Source organism: Aulonocara stuartgranti (assembly GCF_965226115.1).
Source record: "Aulonocara stuartgranti genome assembly, chromosome: 3".
In the NCBI taxonomy this organism is placed as follows: Eukaryota; Metazoa; Chordata; class Actinopteri; order Cichliformes; family Cichlidae; genus Aulonocara; species Aulonocara stuartgranti.
Genome location: NC_138941.1, coordinates 41655104 through 41682198, shown reverse-complemented (window position 1 = coordinate 41682198; position 27095 = coordinate 41655104). Strand labels below are relative to the sequence as shown.

Sequence of the window (27095 nt, the reverse complement as noted above, 5' to 3'; positions counted from 1 at the left end):
GAAATAAGGTCATCTGATTCCTGAATATTCTCAAACTTTGAAGAAACAAAAGAGGGAAGATTAGAATGCTCAGAGTCCCGAAAGACAGCCTCAGAGTCAGCCATCTTGGGATCATCAGTTTCTGTCTTTGCAGGCCCTGAGTTAACAGTCAAAAAGTTAACCGACTCCGAATTCGCCGGCTCAGAGCTGGAAATTCCCAGTGTGGAAGAAGCCGGGTGACAACTGTTCTGTTCACTCACCACGTCCAGCAGTTCAGAACTGGACTCGGGTTGCGGTGAGGGACGGCGACGACGAGAACGCCGCTTTCTCTTAGAAACCGGAGCGACAGAAAAAACGGAGGGTGTCGGAGCAACAGTGACTGGTCCCTCATCCTCCGACCACATTCCTGCCAGGCATGAGGCAGGTGAGGGGTGGTCGGAACCAGACGTGAGGGAGGAAGGAGTCCGATGCTGCGACTTCAGCTGCTGCAGAGGGGCTTTAGAATGCTCCGCCCGCTGCGGCGGCATGAGAAGGCTTGCTCGCTGTGACTGAGGCGGTGTGGATGAGGAGATGAGGGTGAATTGGGCCAGCTCCAGGGCTTTGACTGCCTCCTTAGCCTGGGTCAGCGAACGGCTGAACTCCGAGGCAATAGACAGCTTGCGCAGTTGAGGATTTCTGTCAAATATGGTTTGTATTGCATTCAGCCCGACTGAGAACGTCTGCAAATCTGAGGCGTGGCTAATGCGAGTCATCAGTCCGAGGATGCGAGCAAGGTCCACCTCTCTCTCGAGGTGAGCTGAGTCCGCTGGGTCCATGTTATGGTTGCGTCCTTCTGTCACGATGAGTTGTGTGGCTGTCGGTGGCTGGACCCACGTGCAGGACTCGGAGACAAAACATTAACTTAAACGACGGCTTTATTTGCTGGAGAGTCACCTTTGGACGATACATAAACAACAACTTAAACTAACTAGACAGGAGATGCTGAAGGTAGACGACCATGGATACACACACAACAAACGTGGAGGACGCAACAACTGGCAGGGAAAAACACAGGGCTTAAATACATACTGAGGTGATTAGGGAATGTGAAACAGGAGGAGAGCACAGCTGGGACTCATCAGACATGACAAGACAAGGGGAGGCAAAACTCAACACATTGACATAGTACACAGACTTTCAAAGTAAAACAGGAAACTGAACAGACGAGGACTAAACTAGGGGATACAGTGACAGAAATCAAACCCAAGAGAATCAAAACACATCATGAAAACAAAGATAACTAATACAAACAGAAAAACACTGAGTCCACAGACTCAGGACCGTGACACCAATGCTTTACCCCTCGGCTTGCCTACCACTTACGAGAGCTCAGAGGTGTTGTCAGGGATGGAGTGTGGTGATTGAGAAAACATAAGAGCATTGCAACAGGAAACCCTTACAGCAACCCTGTACCCTGGTGAATGGCTCAGGCTGAGAAATGTTAATGGCAGGTAAAGTTGGGGCAGGTTTCTATGGAAGCGGGGAAAGGAGTGGAAGTGTGCGTGGAAGTGGTTTGGCTGGGAGTCAAACTGGGCTGGAGTTCTAATAGTGAGGCAATGATCTTTTCTTGAGTGTCACCAATAGATTTGCATTGTATTTCTAGGAATTGGACTGACTGTTGATAATTACCTAGTATTGAACCCTACTTTGAGATCGCTGCCTGTATTGGATCTTCTGGGTCCATTTTTCATTAGGCTAATTGTACTGTCACAAGGGCCTGGAGGTTAGTACATGGATGAGGACCCAGAAGCCGATTCAAGCATGGGAAACAGCGATAAGGTTTTCACAGGTTTTATTTGCTTAAACACATGAGTAAATAGTGTCACGAAGGAGGGATACTTGGCAGGGAACCGAATGTAGCAAAACTGAAAAGAGGGAGAGCATGGTTAGAGAAAAGGCAAGGGAAGCTTGTCTGGAGAGGTGACTAATACTGAAATAGAGTCTTATTTGGCAGGTTTGAATTGCTGGGTGTGCATCTAGAATGGTGAGCTAGTGAGAGGGTTCCAACCTTTCTTTTCTAGAGAGCCAAGAGAGAAGGTGGCAGGAGGACAGGCGGAAGCGGTAGAAGGATTAATCCTGAGTGGCGGATGTGCAACAGAAAATGCTCCTTTAACAAGGAGAATAATAAGGCCTGTTACCAACGTGAGGTTAGCTCGAAAACAGGTGGAGAAGAGATGGGGGACCCTGGTCTTAAATGCTATCTCACTGATTGCAGTGAGGATGAGGGGAGCAGATCAGGTGAGATGACGAGGACGCCACCCCAGGGTAGATACTGGGCAACACAAGAAAAACAGAGGAAAAAACACTCGAGCTCACCCAGACAATGACACAGTGATTATCAAACCTGAACTCCAAAAACTACATAAAAGCTAGTGAATGGTTTCTGTGTGATATAGGCTTGAACTTTTGTTCTTTTAAAACCATTTAAGTTTAAATGGCGTAATACACGCTTTGTCTGTGTCAGGTGTCATTGGAGTTCACACCTTCCTCAACTGTCCCAGGAGAAAAAACCAACATGGAGGTGACGGCTCTTCCACACTCTTTGTGTGGTTTAAGTGCCATTGACAAGAGTGTCCTCATCAAAGAGCCTGAGAATATTCTGGATGCAGATAAGGTAAGTGTGGTCTCAACCACCTTATACATCCTTCACTCTCAGGCTACGTCCACACTAGCCCGGATACATTTGAAAACGGCGTTTTCATCTGAAAATGCACCACGTCCACACTAGCGTTTTCAGTCGTTTTCACAGTTGCGCGTCCACATTGAAATGGATGAAAACGCTTACATTCCAGTCCTGCGCATGCGCACAAGCGAGTGAGAATTAAAGAATTTGAAGAAAAGCTATCTGGAGCATGTACAAACTGATATTCATCTTTTTTAGGGCTGTCAAAATTGAGAGCAATCAAAACAACCGCTGTATAATGCACTCCGCTATCTTTGTTTATTTGGTCACATGACTGCATCACATGACTAAAATACTTCATCGTTTTAGAAAGTCTGCGTTTTTGTGTGTCCACACTGCGACAGGACAGCTGCGTTTTTAAATGTATGCGTTTTCAAGAGCGTTTTCAAAACGCTGCGTTTTTCCTAGAGGAAAGCGCAGCGTTTCAGTGTGGACGGGGGGCCAAAACAGAGAAAACAATGCGTTTTCAAACGAAAACACATTAGTGTGGAGTAGCCTCAGTCTCTTCTAGTGTCATAAGTAGCAGACATTATATGAAGGCAACATGGATCTTAATTTGTGGGGAAGTTCTATAATTGCCAAGACAGAGATTCTCCTGCATCTGAAGAGCCAATCAAAACTGAATGAGATCAACTATGAGGTTCACAACTGTTTAACCTGTCTCATGGCAGTTCCTTGCTGTGTAACCATAGCATCTATTCAGTTTACTGGTGTGTTGAACCAAGACCTGTGTATAACTTTAAGCATGGTTGGTATAAAATAAACTTTCAGGTGAACAAAAAAGTCTTTAAAATCTTACTTTTGATAAATAACCACGTGGAGGTGTTTGCAACTTGCACAGCCTAGTTGTAAATCTTGCTTCTAGATAGGCTTTTTTGGTCATTTAGAGGTTTTGTTCTCTATCTATTTTTCTCTATTTGTTTTCTTTTTTGTATAATACTGCATAAAACTGTATAAAACAACTATTAATACAGTTCAACACTTATTCTGTTATAAAGCATCCTGAGACAGTGATTAAAACATTTATTTGGCTACCTGTCATAAAAAGGGGAAAAAGATAAATATTTTGGAACACTGTCAAATAACAAACTGAATTCACATTTTTATACCCAGATTTCAGCTGGCAAACTCAACTTAAAATGCTTTTTTCTGTTCAGAAATTCAAGTATATAACGATAATTTTAAATGTATTTTCAGAGATAACAATAGTATTTATATTTTAGCATTAAAAATATTTTGATTAAAGAGCTTGTTCATACTGGTATATTAACCATTACTGTCATGGTCCTGGGACTGTGACCCAGTGTTTATGTGTTTTTGGGTTTTATTAATATTCTTATATTTAGTGTCATTCATGGTTCTGGTTCTCTTAGTTGTTTTCTGCTTAGAACTTAGAAGAACTTTTTTTTTATCGTCATTGTGCAGCTCTTGCACGGCAAAATTAGGTAGCAAGACCACAAAGGTGCAAAAGTACAGAAAACAATATTCAAAGAAGAAAAACAATATAAGTTCAGCAATATTAGTACACTATATGCACGGTGTATGAGTTACAGAAACCTTTTGGGGTTATGTACAAGGGCAATAATATAATATAATAAATAAATAACAGTGGAACGGCTGTGGTCATTAAGGATGGGGTGGTAATTGCACATTTGCTAGAATATTGCACAGGGGCCAAAATATTGCTCAGAAAAAGGAAACACCAAAATATTGCATAGGGAATGGCAACAACAGAGTCAAAAGCAGCGACAGAATGAAGTCTGTTCACACTCTTAATTTGCATTAATGGTTCTGACAGCCCACGGGTAGAAGCTGTTCTTTAGTCTGCTGGTTTTGCATCTGATGGATCTGAACCAGGATGTTGAAGAGGTGGTGGTTAGGATGGAGGTGGTCTTTTAAGATAGCCCTGGCTCTGGAGAGACATCTAGAGCTGGCAATAGAATCCAGGGGGGTGAGTGGTCAGCCGATCACCTTCTCTGCAGTTCTGGTGACCCTCTGGAGTCTCTTATCGGCTATTGTGCAACAAGCGTACCACACGAAGATGGGGTGGACCAGCACACTCTCGATTGTGGCTCGATAGAAGGAAACTAGTAGGACACTTATGTTATATTTATAGTTTCTTGTCTTTAATTTTCTTATTCTGTGTTTTCCCTGTGTTCCACGTCTCTCACTTAGTTACTCTTTTCTTCGTGATCTGTGTTCTCTCTCTGTCCCCCCAGTCAGTTATGTCCCCATGTCTATTTCTCCCCCAGTCACAGCTTTAATCCTGCGTGTCTTAGTGTTCGTCTCCATGTTTGTTGTGCTTCCTGTTTTATTTTGACAGTCTCTTGCTTCCCCTGTCCTGTTATGTCTGATTAGTTCCTGATGTGTGTCTGATATGTTCCCCAGCTGCTTCGACTTCCCTGATCATCCTGCTGTGTGTTATAATTTGAGTTTCCCTTTGTCACTTGTCGGTTTCTCTGTTCGCCACTCACGTTTCTGGTCTTGGTTTTAATGGCTTAGGGCTTCACGTTCCATGTTATTTTTCTTCACATCCAGGTACTTAGTGCTTATTTTTTTCCCCCAGTTTAGGTCTTGTTAGTTTCAACTCTATCTCCATTTGCTTTTTGTTTGTTATTTGTACAGCCAAGAATAAAAGGCTCACGTTTGTTAAAAATTCAATTCTGTCTCCGTAGTCTACATTTGGGTCCACTCTCTCTCTTCTCCACACAGTCCTGAGAATTACAGAACCATAAAAATTGATTTTGGTAATTACCAATCCTGTTCATTTATGACAGCTGTGGTATAAACCTTACATTGAATAGTGATCTGATCATTTGTAAATACTACATATGTGGTTCATATAAGTATAGATCTTTAATCTGATTTTCTCAATTGTTTGAACTTCTTTGAACCATTTTTTTTCTTAGATATTTAACTTGCTGCCTGTCATGAAAGCATCTTTTTTCTCATATCGGCTACGAGAACCAAGAAAATGCTTGAAAGTGAGAACAAGAAGATATAGTTCACCTAAAGGAGATAATGAAGCCTACATTGCTTTTGAGGTAATATATAAATATTTTCCATGAGCATGTGTTATGTGTTTCACTGGATCCACGGATCCAGCTTCTTGATGTTGGCCTTGCACCTTGACTGTTTCAAATGTTCCACATAAGGTGAGTCTTAATAGTTGCATAAATAAATAATATTCTACTACACTATGTAATATATGACAAACAATAGTCCTTCTCTGCAGCATTGGTGAACTTGGTATAGTTACAACAGCATTCCATCTGCAGATTTTGCATCCAGCTAACAGTAAAACTCCAGAGCATATCAGCTGATGATAAATATAATGCTTTTCATGGCTTTAGCTGCAATTAACTCTGTGATGTTTGTGTGTCTAGACAGTAGGATTAAAGGTGGCAACAAACCTGCTGCTCGAAATTCCTTCATGTCTGAGTTTCATGGGAAGAGAATACGAGTTCACGCCCTTTGGTGATATTTTTGTTTTGATTTGCTTTGCAAATTCCAAATCATAAAAAAGTTCCCAAAATCAAAGCAGTGTGTTACACCTTCTTATTCATTCTGATTAAGTATTTATTTTTCATTTTTCATTTTTTTTTCATTTTTTTTATGATTCTAAATTACAAGTGGGTTCAAGTTACTCTGGAGGATCTTTAGGTCCATCAGAAGGACCGATGAAAACTGTCCGTGCTTTCTTCCCCGAGACTTGGATTTGGGACCTGGTGGAAGTTGGGTATGTCTTAGTTTTTGGAGATCGATCTATCTATCTATCTATCTATCTATCTATCTATCTATCTATCTATCTATCTATCTATCTATCTATCTATCTATCTATCTATCTATCTATCTATCTATCTATCTATCTATCTATCTGTCTGTCTGTCTGTCTGTCTGTCTGTCTATAGTGAGTCTATTTTATATATAAAATGTCTATGAACGTGGTGACTGCTACACTGTCATTTGCATTGTTGGCTAATCTATGTAATCACCACCTGACAATGTGCATATTTTGAATCTGCTGATTCAGAGAGTCTGGATCAAAGGATGTGTCCCTCACTGTCCCTGACACCATCACGACCTGGGAGACGGAGGCTTTCTGCTTGTCCTCTCAGGGTTTTGGTTTGGCTCCTCGTCAAGAAGTTGAGGTCTTCCAGCCGTTCTTCCTCGAGCTCACCATGCCCTACTCCATCATCCGTGGGGAGCACTTTGAACTGAAGGCAACTGTCTTCAGCTACCTGACCAGCTGCATCATGGTGATCAATATTTCTATATCAAAAATTACAAATGTCAACAAATGTTAGCATGCTGATAGACTTTGCAGATAGTTATGAAGTGGCCCCTGATGCAGGACTCATCAGACAGAATAAAACTCAAAATCTCAGCTTTATTTGACTGGGCAGGATAGGAATTCACTAATTTAATAGAATACATCCACAATGAAGGACGATGCAGTGGGGAATAGAAAGGTGATTAAGGGAAGTGGAGACACGTGGAAACACAGCTGACTTGAATCAAAACTAATAACACAAAGGAAGCAAAAGTCAACATCACACCCATGAGACAAGACACTATCAAAATAAAACAGGAAGTAACAGAGGGACTGCAGAAAAATAGACATATCAACTACATTAGATAAGGAACACAGACAGCCATTGAGACAGAACCCAGAGAGACCAAAAAACACTTTGACACTGATGACCAGGCACAGAGACAAGATAGTGACAGACTGGACAAAAAGGGGAACAAACACGACTGAACAAGAGGTGAGAACTAAAAATAACACAGAAACACAAGTCTAATCCGGAACTCAAAACTAACTAATAAAAACTCTGAACATCAGTCCAAGGTCTTTCAAACAAATAAATAATTCGAGAGCATAACTAAAAAAAAAACTGGGTTGAAGAGCCAGTACCATGACATTAGTGGTGTAAATTTAATTTAATTTATATATTTTATCTTATTCTTTCCCAGTTAAATTTACCCTTCATTCTAATTTGTGTTGTACAGTTATTTCATTTTTAACCTTAATTTTTTATATCTTATTCCTTCCTAGTTAAATTTACACTTTAATTTTTCATATTTATTTCCTATCTTATTCATAGCCCTTTCCTTTTTTTTTTTTCTTTAGGTCACGAGCAGTTGTCTAAGCATTTCACTGCATATCGTACTGTGTATGACTGTGTACGTGACAAATAAAATTTGAATTTGAATTTGAATTTACACACTTCCCATCAAGTATCAGGAAGGATATTCAGTGCAAAATTATACCAAATCAAAACATGTGAAGCGACTCTTGGTGAATGAGGCAATAGCTGAAAGTATTCTGTCCTCACAGAGTAACAAGAAAACATTGAATTCCTCTTTGACTTAGAAACTCAACCCGCTGTTTTGTTCTTTGTGCAGGTCACAGTCTTTTCTACGCCTTCCTCAGATTATACCCTCACCCCTCTTTCCGGTGAGCAGTACACATCCTGTTTGTGTGCTAAGGAGCGCAAGACTGTGAGCTGGACCATGATTCCAACAGTTTTAGGTAAGGATCAAGTTTTTATCCACGCCGGTGTAAATGTCCTTTCAGTCAATGCCCCTTCTCTTTTCAGTATCTACAAAATCAGTGAGATGATCTAATTAACAATATTTTAATGTGCAAGACTTTACAGGGTTGAGAAAAATGATGTTTGTTGTCCTTTTTTAGGGGCTGTGAATGTGACTGTGTCTGCTGAGGCAGTGCCATCCCATGTTTCATGTGATAATGAGGTTGTGAGAGTACCAGAGAGAGGCCGCATTGATGTGGTCACAAAATCCTTCATAGTAAAGGTTGGTGCCATTAACACAAGATGAAAAACATTCTGCATTTGAAAACTTGTTTTCTCACGAAGGTGAAACTGTAACTTGTTCTTTCTCAGGCTGAGGGGACTGAGATGACAAAGACATCCAACTGGCTGCTTTGTCCAAAAGGTTGGTGTGGTTTATACACCAACCAAATACACGGGGAACACAGCTGACACAAATAAACATGACGCCGCAGGGGATGCAAAACTAAACACACCGAACATGGAAACGTGAGACTGTCAAAATAAAACGGGAAACAAAGGAACGCAAGACTGACATACGAGCTTGGCACAGGAGTGGGAGAAAGTCAGAGGACAGAGAGAGCGAGGAAACAAGAGAGGGCGAGAGAGCACAAGAGACAAAGAGGATGAGAGAAAGGGGAACATGGATAAACAAGATGGAATGAAACACAAGGAGGGCAAACAAAACACACACACAGACACACAAACTCACATAAACACAGACACACAGACAGGGACACACATGACAACAACACAAAGCGAGACTAAATGGACAAACAGACTAAACTTAAGACTACTAATGTACCTAAAACACAGACCACAATACACAATAACAAAAACACTGGGTCAAAATGACCCAGAACCATGACAGCTAAATATCCCTTGTCAAGTTGCACCTTGACCACATGCCTTTGGTAGTCATCAACAAACTAATGGTATAATTCTGGCTCGACATTTAGACACAATCTCTTGTGTACCCAAGTCTTGTTTTTTAAAGTCATTAAAGATGTGTGCCATGTAGTCATTCCAGTTTTGAGTTTTTGTTGAGGGGTGTTTGTGGGTGTCACACCAAATTTTGATAATTCCCCACAGGACATTTAGTTGTTACAGTATATCTCAACTATATATGAGATATTTATAGTTATATCTCATATATACACTATGTTACAAACTTGACACGCTTGGTAAGAGTCAGTCTGGACACATCTGTGTGGAAATATTAGGTCACACTCATAGTACTCTTATTGTTGTTGTTGTTGTTGTTGTTGTTATTGTTTTAATAATATTTTTTTGCTCATAGGTTTAATTATAGGTGTCTGATTTCTTATATGACCTGTTACAGTTCATGATGCTGTGACCACCTGCTGATTTGAAACTATTTTGGTACTGACATTCTGATTAAGCTCCTCTCTGTATGGTGATTGTTTGTCTGTACACAGGAGACACACTGACAGAGGAAACTGAGATACAGCTGCCTGAGAATATGATTGAAGGATCTGCCCGCACTTTTGTATCAGTCCTGGGTAAACCTGATCATTTTTAATTAAATGAGTTTAGATTAATCCAGAAAGAAATATAAGAAGTTTATTTTTTCAATCAATAGTGAATTAATATAAAAGACAAATACAACTGGACTGGCATTGTTTTTGCCTGGTTTTGAAACACGCTATTAAATGACACTCCAACAGTTTTGTAGTGTAGAAAATAGTTTAGAAACTACATTCCAATAACAAAGTGCAAAATATTATAATTTAGTATATACAGTTTTTTATAACCTGCTGTATTTTTCTAAATATTTAGCTTCTTTACTAGTTTTAATCTATTTGCAGTTCAAGTGTTCGAACGTTGTATGTTCTGTCTCAGTGACTGAGTGCCTCTGATCAGGTGACATCCTCGGCCGGGCTCTGAAGAACTTGGATGGACTGCTCCGGATGCCATATGGATGTGGAGAGCAGAACATGGCTCTTCTAGCCCCCAACATCTACATCCTCCAGTACCTGAAAGGCACACAGCAGCTCACCCCAGCCATCATGGAAAAAGCTGCGAACTTCCTGACCAGTGGCGAGTGTGTTTGTTTCATAGTGAGACTAAAATCAAAGGTTTATGAATAGAATATCTATTTAAGAGTCATTTTCCTGTTGTTACAGGTTACCAAAGACAGCTGAACTACAAAAGTGATGAAGGCGCATACACCACATTTGGAAGAGGACCAGGAAACACTTGGTGAAAATAATAATTACCTTAATATTCCATTTGCCTCAGAAACAAAACTGAGCCTGTTGGTGAAATTTACTCCTTAAATCTCCCATCCTATTATCATTTTATTTCTGGACATGGAGAAAATCAACTCACATTATAATGGCATAACTGTGACACATTTTGATATAATTTCGAAACATGAGGAAGTTTTCTTTTGGGTGCTTTTTTATGTCAGGCTGACTGCTTTTGTGATGAGAAGTTTTGCCAAAGCTCAGTCTTTTGTCTACATTGATCCAAGAATTATTGAAGAGTCTAAGATATGGCTGGAAAATAAACAACAAACAAATGGCTGTTTTAAAAAGTCAGGCAAACTCTTCAACAACAGAATGAAGGTAAGTCTATACTTTAGCTGGACACTGATACTAATTCTGTGTGGAGAGAAATTCTGGCAGCACACAGAAATAACTTGGTTTCACTCACCAGGGTGGTGTGTCTGATGAAGTGACTCTCAGTGCATACATCACTGCTGCTTTCTTGGAAATGAATATATCCCAACATGTGAGTAAATTTGAGTGATGTAATCAAATTTGTACAATGTAAAAAAAAAATACAACACTGACTTGTATATGTTTATTTCATTTTCTTCTTTTGACATCCATTTTCCCCTCATTTTAAAAATACATTTTTATGATAGATTTCTAAGTCACTTAAGTCGATACTTTCTGTCTGTAGGTGAAAAGGAAATATGTTAAAGCATTATTTCTATTTCCAGTCATGAAAATGAAGTTAAACAAATAATTACATAAAGGAAATGATCAACTTTGGTGATATAAGATAAGATAAGATAAGATAAGATAAGATAAGAAGAACTTTATTTATCCTGAGGGAAATTCTTTTGTCATACACATGCTCAATGCTGCAAGAGAGACAAAGGAACAGAGGAATAAGATATACAATATATACAATAAGAATAGTAGTATACAGTAATATACAGTAGGATAGTGCAAAATATAATATCAAATAAATCTAACAAAGTAACAATATACCTATATCCTGAAAAATAAATAGCTTAGCTATCAGTGCAGGTGATTCTAAAAAGTGACATAGTATTGTGCAATTGAATAAAAGAGAGTAGCAGCGTATGTCCTGTCCTGGGCAGGGTCAATAGTTTGTCTTCATAGGGCTCTTCTTTTGATGTTTTAAAGGATCCTGTGGTGAATAATAGCTTGGCTTGTCTCAGGGAGTCCATCAATGACCTCAGCAACACCTACACTACAGCTCTGCTGGCCTATGTCTTCACCCTGGCAGGAGACACGGAGACCCGCGCTCACCTTTTGCAGCACTTAGACACAGTTGCAGTGAGGGAAGGTGAGTCACCATCTAACAGGAAATCATTCAGGTGTTATTACCATAAGTGTAACTTTTATTGTATGTTTGTAGGAGGTTTCCTGTACTGGTCTCAGACAGCAGCAGAAACATCAGCCTCCCTGTCAGTGGAAATCAGTTCTTATGTGCTGTTGGCCAAACTCAGTACCTCCACAACTGCTGACGACCGGGGTTATGCCTCTGGCATTATTAGGTGGCTGACTGGCCAGCAGAACTACTATGGAGGCTTCTCCTCCACTCAGGTGCTACACCACCCAAACAGCTTAAATCTCACCTTTGAGTTCATATACACTGGGATAAATAAAAACGTATCTGAGAGAAGCTGAATACTGAAGTTTTACTTGTCCTGTAAAATACAAAATATAAATATATATGTAAGTATGTGTAGTAGCTGTGATTTTGTTTGTAGGACACAGTGGTGGCTCTTCAGGCTCTGGCTCTCTACTCCACTCTGGTGTTCAGTCCTGAGGGTTCAAGCACAGTGACAGTTCAGTCTGACAGCAGTCAGCTGACATTTGATGTAAATCCGGGCAACAAACTGCTCTACCAGGAGGAGACGATGCAGGGCGTGTCAGGAAGATACAGCCTGGAGGTGAAGGGCACTGCATGTGTGTCAGTGCAGGTCAGTGACAGCATCCTGCTTGTTCCTTTTTCCAAATAGAGAAGTATGATGAAAAAATGTGTTTGCACTCAGAAAAGCACATTTGCTTATCCATCTATGTATTTGCTCAAATTATCCAAATTCAGGATGCAGTGGCTTCCCACTAAGGAAATGATTTCAAACATTCCTTTTCCTCCTATGTATTTTTTTTTTCTTGTTGTTGTTGTCGTTGTTCTTCATCATGGATTTCACTAAGGCCAGATGACATGTATAATATGTATAATATCTCCAGGAAGGTCTAGCTACACTGTGTGTATCCTCGCAGTTGGATTTGCCTGGAAAATCTCCAGAGGGTAGTGTCATAAAGGCATCCTGCAAACATGCCTGCACCATCTTAGCTGGCATATTTTAAGTAAATAACCAGCAGTTCTATTTCCAGATCCCTTCTCATGTCCAAGCCTTTATCTCAATTTTAAATATTTTGATGAAAGAAACTCCAAATCAACATGACATTTCTGCCCACAATTAGTGTACATAATATTCTGGCCACAACCACCAAAATAATTTCATAACTTTAATCAGTCCCCTAAAATGTGACGCCACTATATTTTGAACATAAATGCAAAACAAACATAAAAACATTTATATAGTTGAGATATACTGTAACAACTAAATGTCCTGTGGGGAATTATCAAAATTTGGTGTGACACCCACAAACAGATTTCTATTCTTCTTATTATTACTATTATTATAAACTGCAAATCTCTTTTGGTTGACTATTTCGCAGATTTCTGTTCACTACAACATCCCGAGTCCCACTGATGTCACTACTCTCAGCGTGGAGGTCAAATCAGGGGTTGATGCAACAAGTGAATCCAGACGCAAGCTCACTCTGACAATGAAATCCCTGTAAGTATTTAACAGATTAGATATGTGCTAGGGGAATTTTATTTACCACTGTGAGATAAGTGTTGGAAATGTGGCATCTATGGATACACATCAGTGCAATCACTTTTTAACTGTTCAAACACAGGTACAGTGGAAAGGAGAATACTACCAACATGGTGATCCTGGATATCAAAATGCTCTCTGGATTTGTCCCAAATGCAGTGTCTTTAAAGATGGTGGGTTGTTGCAGTTGTTAGCTGAATAGAAATGTTGCTACCATGTGTCAGTTTATGATGAGATAAAATAATAATAAGGAGACTGTTGTCTCCTCACAGCTCGAAGGTGCCCCATTGGTGGATCGTGTTGAACAAACAGAAGATCATGTTCTGGTGTATTTACAGGAGGTGAGAGATAATCACAGTGGGGATACCAGATGATGATGTTTGTATTGTTACAGAGTGTGTCTCCTGTTTTTAAATCTGTTCAGTTACCAAAGGACATGCCCATGAACTACAGCTTGACAGTCATGGAAGAACTTCGAGTGGAGAACCTGAAACCAGCCATGATCAAAATCTATGACTACTACCAGCCAAGTACAATTCTAACTCACTTCACTGCAACAGCACACTGACACACGTTGCTCCGTAGTGTAGCTGTACAACAAACAGCAGTTAACAGAATTTGAAGGATCAAATTTAAACGTGTTGTAAAAACACAGCAAGTCACATTTTTCCACTTTGTTTTCTCTCTCAGGTGACCAGGCTGAGACTGAATACATTTACCCATCAGCTGCAGGTAACAAACTGTTATAGCGAGAACACCACATTTCACACAAAATTGAATTGAAGTTATTTTTAAAATATTTGTTCAATCTCAACACAATACAGTATTTGACAATACAGTTAATTCAGTACTTTTTTAGGCCTGACTGATTATTTTAACACAATTGCATCCTCATGTTTTATTCTTTTGTTGCAGCTTAAAGATGTGCAGTCAGTCCTGAGGTTGTCACTCAAGTTATACAACTTGCATTTTAATAAAGATGTTTTTTAAACACAAATATGCCTCCATATGTTTTGTTTTCATCTACAAATAGTTCTTCTGTATAAAAATATTATCCATCTCAACCTGACTCTACCATCCTATTCTGTCACACTAACACTCCACATGTCTTCATTCACTACATCCATGAATCTTCTCTGGTCTTTCTTTTTTCTGTCTGTCTAACATCTCCATGTTCAACATCCTTTGTCCAGTGAATCCACTATCCCTCCTCTTCCACCAACCTGCCTCTCATTCACACACAGATATATTCTGTCTCGCTTCTATTCACTTTTATTCGTCTTCTCTCCAGTGTAAACTTCCACCTGCTCCATACTCTCACTACAGATCATAACATCTTGAACGCATCTGTATGTTGATGGACAAAGGACATACTTGTGGCTTTTGATAATGGTAGCATTGATAGAGTTGCAGAGAAGAGTATCTCACTGAAGAAATTACTTTGTAAGGTGAGAATCTCTATCTTGTGAAATTATTCCAAGTAATGCATCTTTTAAACAGAAAATGTGATTATGTGACAAATGACTCTATTTATCTTTTTTATGTACTATTCAGGTTTACTACTGCTTTAAGGAATTTTCACCAATATGTGCATATGTTTTAACTTTTTTTGCGTTCCAGTCCAGCCCTGGTTCTGTGTACACAGATAAATAGAAGTCCAAAGTTTTCTGGGCTGTAGCTCATTTTAAGGATTTTAAAGGTGCTAATCTGCTGCATGAGGTGTCCTGTGTGAAATGTCAAATCCAATGAAGGATTAGCTATACAATGTGTCAAAAAGAGATGTATGGCCCCTGTCAAATGATTTATGACATGTCATAAATGTTTAATAGAATCAGTCTGAATGCTTTATTTTGGAAATTATGTCATTTGAGTAATTTATGTATGTAATAATTCATAACTGAGTAATAATTCATAATTATATGATGAAATATGAGGATAAATATGTATAAAAAATTGAATATGTAACAATAATTCATAATAGTGTGTTTTTGCATGCAAAAAAGTTGCATGAAAGTGTGAAACGAAAAATAGGTTATTCTGAATTGGCTGTACGTCCCATTGGAAGTCTTTAATTAAGTTTATTTGTATTCATTTAATCTGAAAAAAGAAAATCACAGTCAGAGTGAGGCCACAGAGAGAGAGAGAGAGAGAGAGACGTGGATGTTCACAGCCCTGCAGCTCTGTACCTGAGAAGATCCAAGATTCAGGGTTTGAGATGCTTCCTGGGACGCCATCTGGAGCTCCTCCTGAACCTTAAAGAGAGGTGGTTCTACCCTTTTTTACCAATTAGGAAACTTATGATCTATGAAGTATTTAGCTGCTGGTGCTAGGATCCTCCTCAAGCGAGAGCTCAGAGCAAGACCGTAAGATTTCACCTGCCTGACTTTCATCTACTGGAAATCTCTAGTCTATTCCATGGCCGCATCTGGAGCTCCTCCCTTAATAGAGTAATTACAGGGAGAGGTGGCCCTCTCTTTGGCCAATGAGAATCAAAACCAAATTTACAGACTTCTGAATTGTGCAGTTTTTGAAATCAACCAAGGCAGCTTTGCAGACTCAACAGAAAAACACGTCCTGACCAGTTGCTTTACCGACCATCATCATTTTATATCAGCAGTGTTGCTGGTCCCCTTGCGTTCACACCGCATTCACCTGTTTGTTACATTTGAAACATCGCTTTTTGAGAAATGTTTTAATGAACTACAACGAGCCATTTTTGCCGCACTGACTCTACATCTGGATCTGATCCAGCACGCCCAAGCAAAGCAGCGAGCACAAACCATTATGAATTACAAGAAGGTGGCCATCTGATGACATGCCTCAGATAATCATGCATCTGGGGGTGAATAGCACAAAGTTTTGGAAGAGGCATACAGGCACTGTGAAAAAAGAAAAGGTGCGATTTTTATTTTCAGAAAAACTGATTTTTAAAAAAGCACAACATCCTAATACATTTTATTTTTCTTACACTGTGTAATTTTGTAACAGGAACTTTGTATGCATACATGATTACACATATATACAATGTATCTTTTATAACTGAAATGTTTTATATTGTTTTTGTGTACTTTGGTTATTGCATAGAAATGAGTCACATATAGTGATAAGCACAAATGGCTGAAAGAAATGTTTGATGGAAATAAAAGATGTTGTGCTTGAGTTTCCTAATGTGTTCTCAGCCTGTTATAATTCTAGACAAAGAGGAGTAGCAATTCTAATACATAAAAATATTAATTTCACAGTACTCGATACAGTTATAGATCCAGAGGGCAGATTCCTAATCGTCAAACTACCTATACTTAACCAAAAGCTATGTATTGTAAGTATATATGGTCCAAATGTTGATGACCCCTCATTCTTCCACGGTTTTTTTAGTACACTCTCCGAACACCTAGATTGCACAATTGTTCTTGGAGGCGACCCCAACCTGGGACTAAATGAAGAAATGGATAGGCTCAATACAGCAGGAACTCAGTGTAATTGGCAATCCACAAATATAATCAAACAGTATATGAGCGACTTTGGTCTTTGCAATGCATGGCGCTCCCTTCACCGCAACAGTAAGGAATATACTTTCTTCTCACATGTCCATCACTCCTACTCTCGTCTGGATTATTTTCTGGTCAGCTGCGCACTGCTGAGTAACGTTTCAGACACTGAGATTCATCCTATAGCTGTCAGCGATCATGCTCCTGTATCTTTAACACTAATACAGATGAATAATACTACACCAAGTAAAAACTGGAGATTTAATACATCACTGCTCAAAGATGAAGAGTTTATCAAATACTTTAAAAAAGAATGAACTCTATATTTAGGCTTTAATGACATTCCTGGAACATCAGCATCTGTCCTCTGGGAAGCAGGGAAAGCCGTGATGAGAGGTAAAATAATTTCTTTCTCAGCACATAAGAAGAAAGAAGAAAACAAAAAAAATTCAGGAACTAGAGAAAAACATCAAATCCTTAGAAAAAAGCCTTTGTGTCACACCAAGATCAAGAAATATTAAACAAAATACGCAAGACAAAACTAGAATTAAATGAAATTATTAATAAAAAGACTAAATTCTTAGTACAAAGACTTCGCCTGCAAAATTATGAACACGGTAACAAATCCGGACAATTTCTTGCTAACCAGTTAAAAATCAATAAAGAAAAAACAACTATATGTGCTGTTAAAGATTAATAACATATATATGATCTTAAAAAATCATATATCATATAACAATATATGATCTTAATAAAATAAACAAAATTTTTAGGGATTTCTATGAAACTTTATATACACCACAAATAAACCCATCTAAAAACGAAATTGATCAATTTCTCGACAACATAACTCTTCCAAAATTATTAGACACCCAAGCAATGGCACTGGATTCGCCACTGACGCCAGGTGAACTCCAGGAAGCTCTGATAAGAATGCCCAATAATAAGGCTCCAGGTCCAGATGGTTTTCCAACAGATTTTTACAAAGAATTCTGGACGATTCTGGCACCAGTTTTTCACAGGGGGGCACCAGACAGGGATGCCCACTCTCCCCTTCACTGTTTGCAATTTTTATTGAGCCACTAGCAGCAGCAATTAGACAGGCTACAACAATTAAGGGCATAAAACGTAAGAATGTAGAACATAAAATCAGCCTTTATGCGGATGATGTGTTACTTTTTCTCCAAAATTCACAAACCAATCTCCCTGGGGTAATTGCATTGATAAATCCTTTCTCAAGTGTCTCAGATTATTCAATTAACTGGTCAAAATCTACAGTTCTTCTGATTAATTGCTCCTTCCATAATTCTTCTCCTTCCCCACTGCAATCTGGAAATATAAAATATTTAGGTATTAATGTCTCTCCTAAACCTTCAGAATTAACTAAATTAAACCACATCCCACTTTTAAAGACAGTAGAAGGCGACCTGGCTAGATGGAAATCTTTACCCATATCACTCATGGGAAGGGTCGCCGCTATAAAAATGATGGTCTTGCCAAAAATAAACTATTTATTTTCAATGATCCCAAATAAGCCATCACAAGATTGGTTCAGATCTCTAGACTCGTATATTTCTAAATTCCTTTGGAAAGATAAACCCCCACGTATCAGCTTAAAAACACTACAAAGGACCAAGGATAAAGGAGGATTAGATCTGCCTAACTTTAATCACTATTTTTTTAGCCAACAGGCTTCAGTTCATCTCTAGATGGTTTAAACATACCCTCTTAGATGAACCTTGGATAGATGTAGAACAGGCACTATGTAATAACCTAGAAATTTCAGACCTACCATTTATCAGCTCAAACATCAAACGACATGAATGCTTCAAAAGCATCAATATTAGCTCTTCTCTGACAGCATGGTGGGAGTTTCTAAAAATGACAGAGTCTTCATTAATCCCATGCAAACGTACACCTATCTGGAACAATCCGGACATATTACAAAACAATAATATGATAAACTTTCCAGATTGGAGTTGCAAAGGAATTAAATACTTGGAACATATATTGGAAGGAACAGACTTTATTTCATTTGACAGACTAGTTACACAATATGGGATCAACAAGAAACGATTTTTGGAATATCAACAAATTAAATCTATAGTAAAAAAGAAATTTAATCCCAGTGACGCTGAATTACAAACACCACCAAGTGTGGTAGGATTTTTTAGTCTAAACCACCCCCCCAAATTATTGTCTAAACTATACAGAACACTTTCTAAAATAGATGAATCAATATCCCTTCCTATTGCAAAATGGGAAGCAGATTTATCAATCAACTTAGACCCAAACCTTTGGTCTCAGATATCCTTAAAAACCTTTCAATGGATCAGAAATCCCAGTTTGCAATTAATACAATACAAAATATTATACAGAGTGCACTATACTGGTCATAGGATGTTCAAGATGGGCTTTACGCCTTCCAACAACTGCTCACTCTGCACAGCAAATACACCAGACAATTACATCCACGCTCTTTGGTTCTGTCCACCAGTTCAGAAATTCTGGCGTGAGATATGTGAAGACTTATCAAAGTGTCAGAAATGTAACATTCCAGCCTCCCCTTTAGTATGCTTGCTGGGCAACTTGGATGAGGTCACTGCAGAAATAAACACAGCCCACGTTGTTTTTACAGCCCTATGCATTGCCAAGAAAATGGTCCTCATTAACTGGAAAAATAAAAATAATCTTAATTCTAACCAATATAAAAACCATCTAACAGATCATATTAGTCTTGATACAACATCTGCCATCACATTTGATCAATCCCTTTGGGCTCCTTTGATCGGCTTCATCACCTAGTGGGGGGTCATGGTTTGGTCCTGCCTTCGCTATTGTGGTTGATATGGGGGTAGGGACGGCCTTAGGGCGTCTGGGGAGTCCCTAGGGACGTTTCCCTGGATGGCCTAACCTGGGGGATGTGGCCATGACCTGGTTAGGGGCTCTGGGGGCTCTTAGATGGTGTTTTCCTTGTGGCTGCGTACAGCGGAGATGGGGGAGGGTCTGTGCTGGCGGACGTTGGTTACTGGCCTGGTAGCCTGGCTGCCCCTGGGTGGGTTGGGGACGGGCGTGGAGGCTTGGGGGTCTGGGGGTGCTCCGCCCCCTGGTCTGGGGTGCTGGCTGGGCCTTGGGGACTTGGGTCCTGGCTGTTGTGTCGCCGGAGTTGTGGGCGGGTGGGTGCAGGGGGGCTCAGCCCCAGTGCAGGGGACCTCTAGTGCATCGGCCCAACTAGGGGGCTCTCTAACTGGTGGGGAGGTTGTTATATCTTTGCAGGTGGTCTCCTCTCTACAGGAGCTCACTCTGCAGGTGGGGGAGAGATATAGGAGAGGTAGAGAATGAACTCAACCTGGGTGTCTATTGTCTTGTGTATTTTGGGAGATGACTGGACGATGGGGTGGGTGCAGTTTTCTCTTGAGTGGAGTCGGGTGGGCTTCCCCGGACTCTGTGTGGCTGGGCGGTGCTGCTGCTGCGCAGTGGCGTGTCCAGCGGGGTGGCCTGGGGGGGCACAGGCCACCCCCCCAACCAGACTGGCCACCCCAGGTGCCACCCCAAAGGCAAAACAATAAAATTCAATCAAATATCAAATGTATGATTATGTTTTCACGGTGAAGCCCAGATATCCGAGTGTAAGTGAATGCAGCATCGGCTTCTGCGCTATGTGCATCACGTTAGCAAAGGTAGGAGAGCCAAGCGCGAAAGACGGCACTGCAGGAAACAATTTTTCGGTGAAAGAAAATGAGGACAGAATAAATGTCCCGGTAAGTAATATTAAGTTTGTTGAGTTTAGTAAACTTTGGTGAAATTAGAATCCCAAGGAAAAAATAACACTTAAAGAATTATTGCAGCCGTCGAATATTTCAGACAGTTTGCTACTGAGGGCAGCTAACATAAGAGTTATGAGTTATAAGATATAATCTAAGTCGTAACTTGTAAATAAACCCTTCTTGTGAGCATCAGAACCAGAGTCCTGCGCTTGAGTCCTCCTCCAAACCGTAACAATAACGATCCAGCCATCATGGACTCAGCGGACTCAAATCCCACCCAGCAACCCGTCCTCACCCCGGAGGCAATTCTGGAACGCCACGAACACATGCTTCGGCACATAAATCAACAACTGGCCGCACTCACCCAAGCCCTCGCTCAACGTCTACCGTCGGTAAGCCCACCCTCACCCCCTCCGTCTGTTTCTCCTCAGCTATCGGCTCCAAATCCATCTGCAGCCGCTCCGCCTGTTTCCCCCACGCCGGCTTCCACAGAACCTCCAGAGCGATCGTTACCAGCGCCGGAGCCTTTCTCGGGTGAGTTCGATAAATGTGGTGGATTTTTGACTCAGATCACCCTACAATTCCATCAGTTACGAAGAACATATGAGACAGATGGGGCCAAAATTGCCTTTATGGTTCAATTGTTACGTGGGCCGGCATTAAACTGGGCGCAAGCTGTTTTAAGAACAGCCCCAGACATTTCTTACGAGGACTTCCTCACCAAATTTAAAAGTGTTTTTGAAAGAGGCACCGGAGCGGAGGCGGCTGCCCACAGACTGTTAAATTTGAAGCAGGGGAGGCGGAGTATGGCGGATTTTTCGGTCGAATTCTGGACCTTGGCCGAAGAAACTGGCTGGGGGCAGTCGGCATTGATAAGTACTCTCTTGAATAATGTTTGTGAAGAGTTAAAGAGAGAACTGATGATGAGAGATGTTCCTAAGACCTTGTCTGATGTGATTACACTATGGAAACCGGAAACTACATTTCCCAGAGGCCCCCGGGGCGCATGGGGACGTCAGGTGGGGGCGCGCCTAGCGGCAGTCACTCGTTGGACAGCACGGAAGAGAGTGAACAGCCCATGCAACTGGGCCGCTCCAGTCTGTCGCCCGAGGAGCGGTATCGTCGCTGGAGAGCCGGTGAGTGCTTTTATTGTGGCATGGATTGCCAGGCGCAGCCAAAAGACAGCGCCCACCAGTAGCGAGGAGTGTACGGGTGGGCGAGGTCACCTGTTCTCAGTCTCCTCCTCGTCTCATGATTGCGGCTAAGCTAACGGTTCGTCTCAGGACTCATTCTCTCGACGCTCTGATCGATTCCGGGGCAGAACAGAATTTTATTGATGCCTCGCTGGCACTGAAATTGTCATGGTCCTGAGTCTGAGGACTCAGTGTTTTGTGTTTCTTTATGCTTTTGTTCATTCTGAGTATGTATTCTGTTGTGATTTTGCCATTTGTTAGGTTTCTGTTCTTTGCCTGCCTGCTCCCACTTCTCTGTGTTCCCTCTGTCTGGCCATGGTGTTATTGTGTCTGCTCATGAGTCTGCCTGTCAAGTTCAGTGTCCTGTCTGGTTCTGTGTCTGTTAGTTTCCTGTTTTATTCTGAAGGTTCATGTCTGATGTGAGTGTGTTCAGTTTACATTTCCCCTGTCCCGTCAGCTCTGATTTCTCCCAGCTGTGTTGCCCTCCTGTCTCTCATCCCCTGATTACTGGTGTGTGTATTTAAGCAATGTGTGTTCTCCTGCCTGTTGCCGGTTCGTCTGTATTACTCCATGTAAGTCCGCGCTTTTCTGCATTCATCTGTGTCTCTCTGCGTTTTTTGTATCCTCCGTCAGTCTGCGTCTCTCTGCCTTTCACCCCGTGTCCTGTGGATTTCTAGTTGCTCTTTAGTTTTCCCAGTTTAGGTTTCCGTTAGTTTGTCTCATTATTCGTTTTCTGTTCCTGCCACTGACACCTTGTAAATAAACTCCACTAATCTTTTCATACACTGCTTGCTCTTGGGTCCTTTTTCCAACTCCACCCGGCTCGCCTCGGCAGCCGTGACAGAAATTAGGTTTTAGCACGGAGCCTCTGTCTCATTCACTCCAAGTCACAGCCCTTAGTGGCCAGCGTCTTCCAGACATTACTCATGTCACAGAACCGATTTCCCTGTCTCTTTCTGGCAATCATGTTGAAACCATACAGTTGTACGTCTTTAAGGCCCCACTCACACCACTAGTCTTGGGCTATCCCTGGCTATGTCAACATAACCCTGTGATTGATTAGAGGAAAGAAAGTATTTCGGGGTGGGGGGAGGAGTGTCACATGTCCTGTTTAAAAGCCGCCACCCCCGCCATGAGCCTACCACCCAATAAAACCATTTCAGAACCGCCTGATCTGTCCTCCATACCGTCTGTTTATCACGACCTGGCGCAAGTGTTTTATAAAGATAAGGCACGCTCCCTTCCCCCTCACCGGCCGTACGATTGTGGGATTGACCTCCTCCCAGGCGCGCCGCTCCCGACCAGTAGGTTGTATAGCCTGTCTCGACCGGAGCGGGAAAGCATGGAAAAGTACATCAATGAGTCACTTGCCGCTGGTCTCATTTGCCCCTCGTCCTCACCTGTTGCCGCTGGTTTCTTTTTTGTCACCAAGAAAGATAAAAGTTTACGGCCCTGTATTGACTATCGCGGCCTCAACTCCATCACAGTTAAAAACAAGTATCCCCTCCCTCTGCTGAGTTCCGCGTTCGAGCTTATTCAGGGTGCCACCATCTTCACAAAGTTGGACCTGCGCAACGCCTACCATCTGGTGAGGATTAGGGAGGGAGATGAGTGGAAGACGGCTTTCAATACTCACCTGGGCCATTTCGAATATCTTGTGATGCCTTTGGGTCTCACCAATGCTCCAGCTGTGTTTCAGGCTCTCGTGAATGACGTGCTCCGAGATTTCATCGACCATTTCGTTTTCATTTACTTGGATGACATCCTCATCTTCTCCCGATCTGTCGCCGACCACCAACGCCATGTCAGGCAAGTGCTTCAGCGTCTCCTCGAAAATCGTTTCTTTGTTAAAGGGGAGAAGTGTGAGTTTCATGTCTCAACTGTTTCCTTCCTGGGCCACGTCATCGATCGGGGTAACCTCAAGACTGATCCCGCAAAGGTTCAAGCCGTTGTTGCCTGGCCGACCCCTTCCAACCGTAGACAGCTTCAAAGCTTTCTGGGGTTCGCGAACTTTTATCGGCGCTTTGTTCGCAACTACAGTAAACTGGTCCTGCCTCTGACCCGTCTTACTTCTCCCAAGGTTCCCTTCTGCTGGGATGAGCTGGCTCAACGAGCATTTGCCCATCTGAAGGACCGCTTTGCCTCGGCGCCCATTCTCGTCCAACCCGATCTCGACCGGCAGTTCATTGTGGAGGTGGATGCCACGGACGCTGGAGTGGGGGCGGTGCTTTCCCAGCAGCAAGGAGGTAAGCTGCATCCCTGTGCCTACTTTTCACACCGTCTCACCTCTGCAGAGAGCAACTATGATGTGGGAGATCGAGAGCTACTAGCCATCAAGCTAGCCCTGGAGGAGTGGCGCCATTGGCTAGAGGGCGCTGCCCAGCCATTTGTGGTCTGGACCGATCACAAGAACCTGGAGTACATTCGATCGGCAAAACGCCTCAACGCCAGGCAAGCCAGGTGGGCCCTGTTTTTTACTAGATTCCAGTTTACGATCACTTACAGACCCGGTTCCCGTAATGTCAAGCCAGACGCCCTCTCACGCCAATTCGCCGCCTCCGAAGACGCAACTCGGGACTCTCCCATTCTACCGCCCACCTGTGTAATCGGGGCCCTGACCTGGGAGATCGAGTCGGCTATTCGAGAGGCTCAGCGGACAGAACCGGACCCCGGAACGGGTCCTCCAGGGTTGCTCTTCGTCCCCTCCTCAGTAAGGTCACGAGTGTTACATTGGGCTCATACTGCCAGATTCACCTGCCACCCGGGGGTCCACCGCACTATTACCTTCCTCCAACGTTTCGCCTGGTGGCCTTCCGTTGCGAAAGACGTCCGCGAGTATATTTCCGCATGCTCGACCTGCGCTCAAAACAAGATCGTCCATCAACCACCCTCTGGTCTCCTTCACCCTCTGCCGACTCCGAGCCGCCCTTGGTCGCACATCGCTGTTGACTTCATCACTGGTCTGCCCGTCTCGTCAGGTAACTCTGTTATTCTCACCATTGTGGACCGCTTCTCCAAAGCTGCTCATTTTGTCGCCCTCCCTAAGCTCCCCACTGCTCTAGAGACCGCCCGGCTGCTAGCTGACCACGTGTTTCGCCTCCATGGAATCCCCACGGACATTGTGTCAGACAGAGGACCGCAGTTCACGTCACGTGTCTGGAAGGAGTTCTGCAGTGCCCTCGGAGCTCAGGTCAGTCTCTCCTCTGGTTTCCACCCGCAGACGAATGGCCAAACGGAGCGTGCCAACCAGGAGCTCGAAGCAGCTCTCCGGTGCCTGGTCTCCACTAACCAGTCAACTTGGAGCGAGCAACTGTCATGGATTGAGTATGCTCATAACAGCCTTACCTCCTCTGCCACTGGTGTGTCCCCTTTCGAGGCGTCCTTGGGCTACCGCCACTCTTCCCAGCTGTCGAGGGTGAGCACTTTGTTCCCTCTGTCCAACAGCATCTGCGGAGGTGTCGGCGCGCCTGGAGGGCGACTCGGGCCTCCCTTCTCCGCACGGTGGAACGCAATAAGCGCCTGGCGGATCGCCACCAGACCCCTGCTCCCACCTACACACCTGGACAAAAGGTTTGGCTGTCTACCAGATTCATCCCACTCAGGTCTGAATCCAGGAAACTGTCTCCCACTTTCATCGGTCCCTTTGAAGTCGACTCTGCGATTAACCCTGTCTCTGTCCGCCTTCGACTGCCCCGGAATATGAAGATCCATAACACCTTCCACGTGTCGCAAGTGAAGCCGTGTCTCTCTAGTCCTCTGTGCCCTCCTTCCGGACCCCCTCCGCCCGCCCGGGTCATTGATGGCCACCCGGCTTTCACCGTTTCGAGGATCATGGATGTCCGGCGCCGGGGGCGTGGTCTGCAGTATCTCGTGGATTGGGAGGGCTACGGGATGGAGGAGCGTTCTTGGATCCCGCGGGCAGCCCTCTTGTATCGGGGTATGGTGCGGGCGTTCCATGCGGCTCACCCTGACAAGCCTGGGGGTCACCGGGAGGCTCCCGTCGGGGGGGGGGTACTGTCACGGCCAGGCGGATCAGCTGCACGCTGATCAGCCCTCTCTGTTTCTCTTCCTCTTCTCTCTCGCCGGGGCGGAACTCACTGTGGGTTCACGCCCTCGGCCCACGCCCTCGGGAGATGAGACCCAGGTGTCTCATTAAGGGGAGCAGCATTTAAGCCAGGAGGTGACTGCTGTTCGTCGCTGGATCGTTGTCTACCACGCGTTAGTGAAGTCAAGCTACAGCAAGTTTAGTTAAGAGTGTCTTCCTCTGTCCATCGTTCTTAACCCTGTCTCCCTGTCTACAGAGCTTCCTGGATTTTTCCCCCATGTGATTCCCGTGTGGCAGTGTCGGAGTGTGAGCCTGTGATCGTGTGAGTGGATATTCTGAAGAAGGCGTGCTTTCCCCTGGACTTCCCTGGAGACCCCTTCTCCCCCCACTCAGCTGTATATAACACCCCCCGCACATTCTTGTATATACACCTGGTGACTTGTAAATAAACCCTTCTTGTGAGCATCAGAACCAGAGTCCTGCGCTTGAGTCCTCCTCCAAACCGTAACAGTTTCAAAATCAAACACCAGTTTGTGAGAAGATTATCTTCTTTTTTTAATAGGCAGATAAAGTTTTACATTGGAATTTGTCAATTGTTTGTTACAAATGTTCGTATTTTAATATTCAAAAATGTTTTTGCCCAAAACATATGTGCACTATATGTCAGTAAAAATACTATGCAAATATTGCTGTCCTTGAATGCTGAGTAAACACTGACAAAGCACTGGTTGTATCTCTTGTACTTTATCAACGCAGTATCTAAAAACTTTGCACCGTAGTGGTTAAAATCTCATTCTAATAAGAGTTAAAAGCGCATTCGGTTATTAGGTTTATAGGATTATTGAATTATGGTTAACGGTTGGTAGAATTTTTTTTAAACATTATCTACCAATTACATCTGCCACCCTTCTCCAAATCTGTGCCCCTACCTGGCCCCCCCAACAAAAATTTTCTAGACACGCCACTGCTGCTGCGGGCCCCGGTCCGGATGGGCCTGGGCCCCCTTGCCCTGGTGGGTTCCAGAGTGTGGGAGTGCGTACTGGGGTCAGCGGGAGAGCTGGCCCCAGCTTTCTTCCCTCCCCATCCTCAGCTGCCTCCCTATTCCCGCTCTACCACACCCTCCCACACACGCAGGGCTTGGGGTGCAGGTATGTCACCAGGGTGCAGGGGAGGCACTCCCCCTCTGTC

General features: G+C 42.8%; 1 protein-coding gene across 1 annotated transcript in view; it reads left to right on the top strand.

Annotated features, from left to right (window-relative positions):
- The window catches only part of LOC309702006 (alpha-2-macroglobulin-like), a gene marked incomplete at its 5' end in the record, with an annotated part of 29968 nt that extends 15786 nt beyond the window's left edge, over positions 1–14182 (top strand). Inside the window, 21 exons of the mRNA XM_082526378.1 lie at positions 2483–2632; positions 5611–5745; positions 6088–6178; positions 6335–6440; positions 6735–6960; positions 8111–8237; positions 8400–8521; positions 8611–8662; positions 9717–9800; positions 10162–10344; positions 10425–10500; positions 10712–10868; positions 10960–11034; positions 11682–11844; positions 11917–12104; positions 12272–12484; positions 13251–13372; positions 13497–13587; positions 13687–13755; positions 13839–13944; positions 14105–14182. Coding sequence (XP_082382504.1) covers positions 2483–2632; positions 5611–5745; positions 6088–6178; positions 6335–6440; positions 6735–6960; positions 8111–8237; positions 8400–8521; positions 8611–8662; positions 9717–9800; positions 10162–10344; positions 10425–10500; positions 10712–10868; positions 10960–11034; positions 11682–11844; positions 11917–12104; positions 12272–12484; positions 13251–13372; positions 13497–13587; positions 13687–13755; positions 13839–13944; positions 14105–14163 — 2595 coding nt within the window. The 3' untranslated portion in view covers positions 14164–14182. The remainder of the gene's footprint in view (positions 1–2482; positions 2633–5610; positions 5746–6087; positions 6179–6334; positions 6441–6734; positions 6961–8110; positions 8238–8399; positions 8522–8610; positions 8663–9716; positions 9801–10161; positions 10345–10424; positions 10501–10711; positions 10869–10959; positions 11035–11681; positions 11845–11916; positions 12105–12271; positions 12485–13250; positions 13373–13496; positions 13588–13686; positions 13756–13838; positions 13945–14104) is intronic.
- Positions 14183–27095: the final 12913 nt, after the last annotated feature.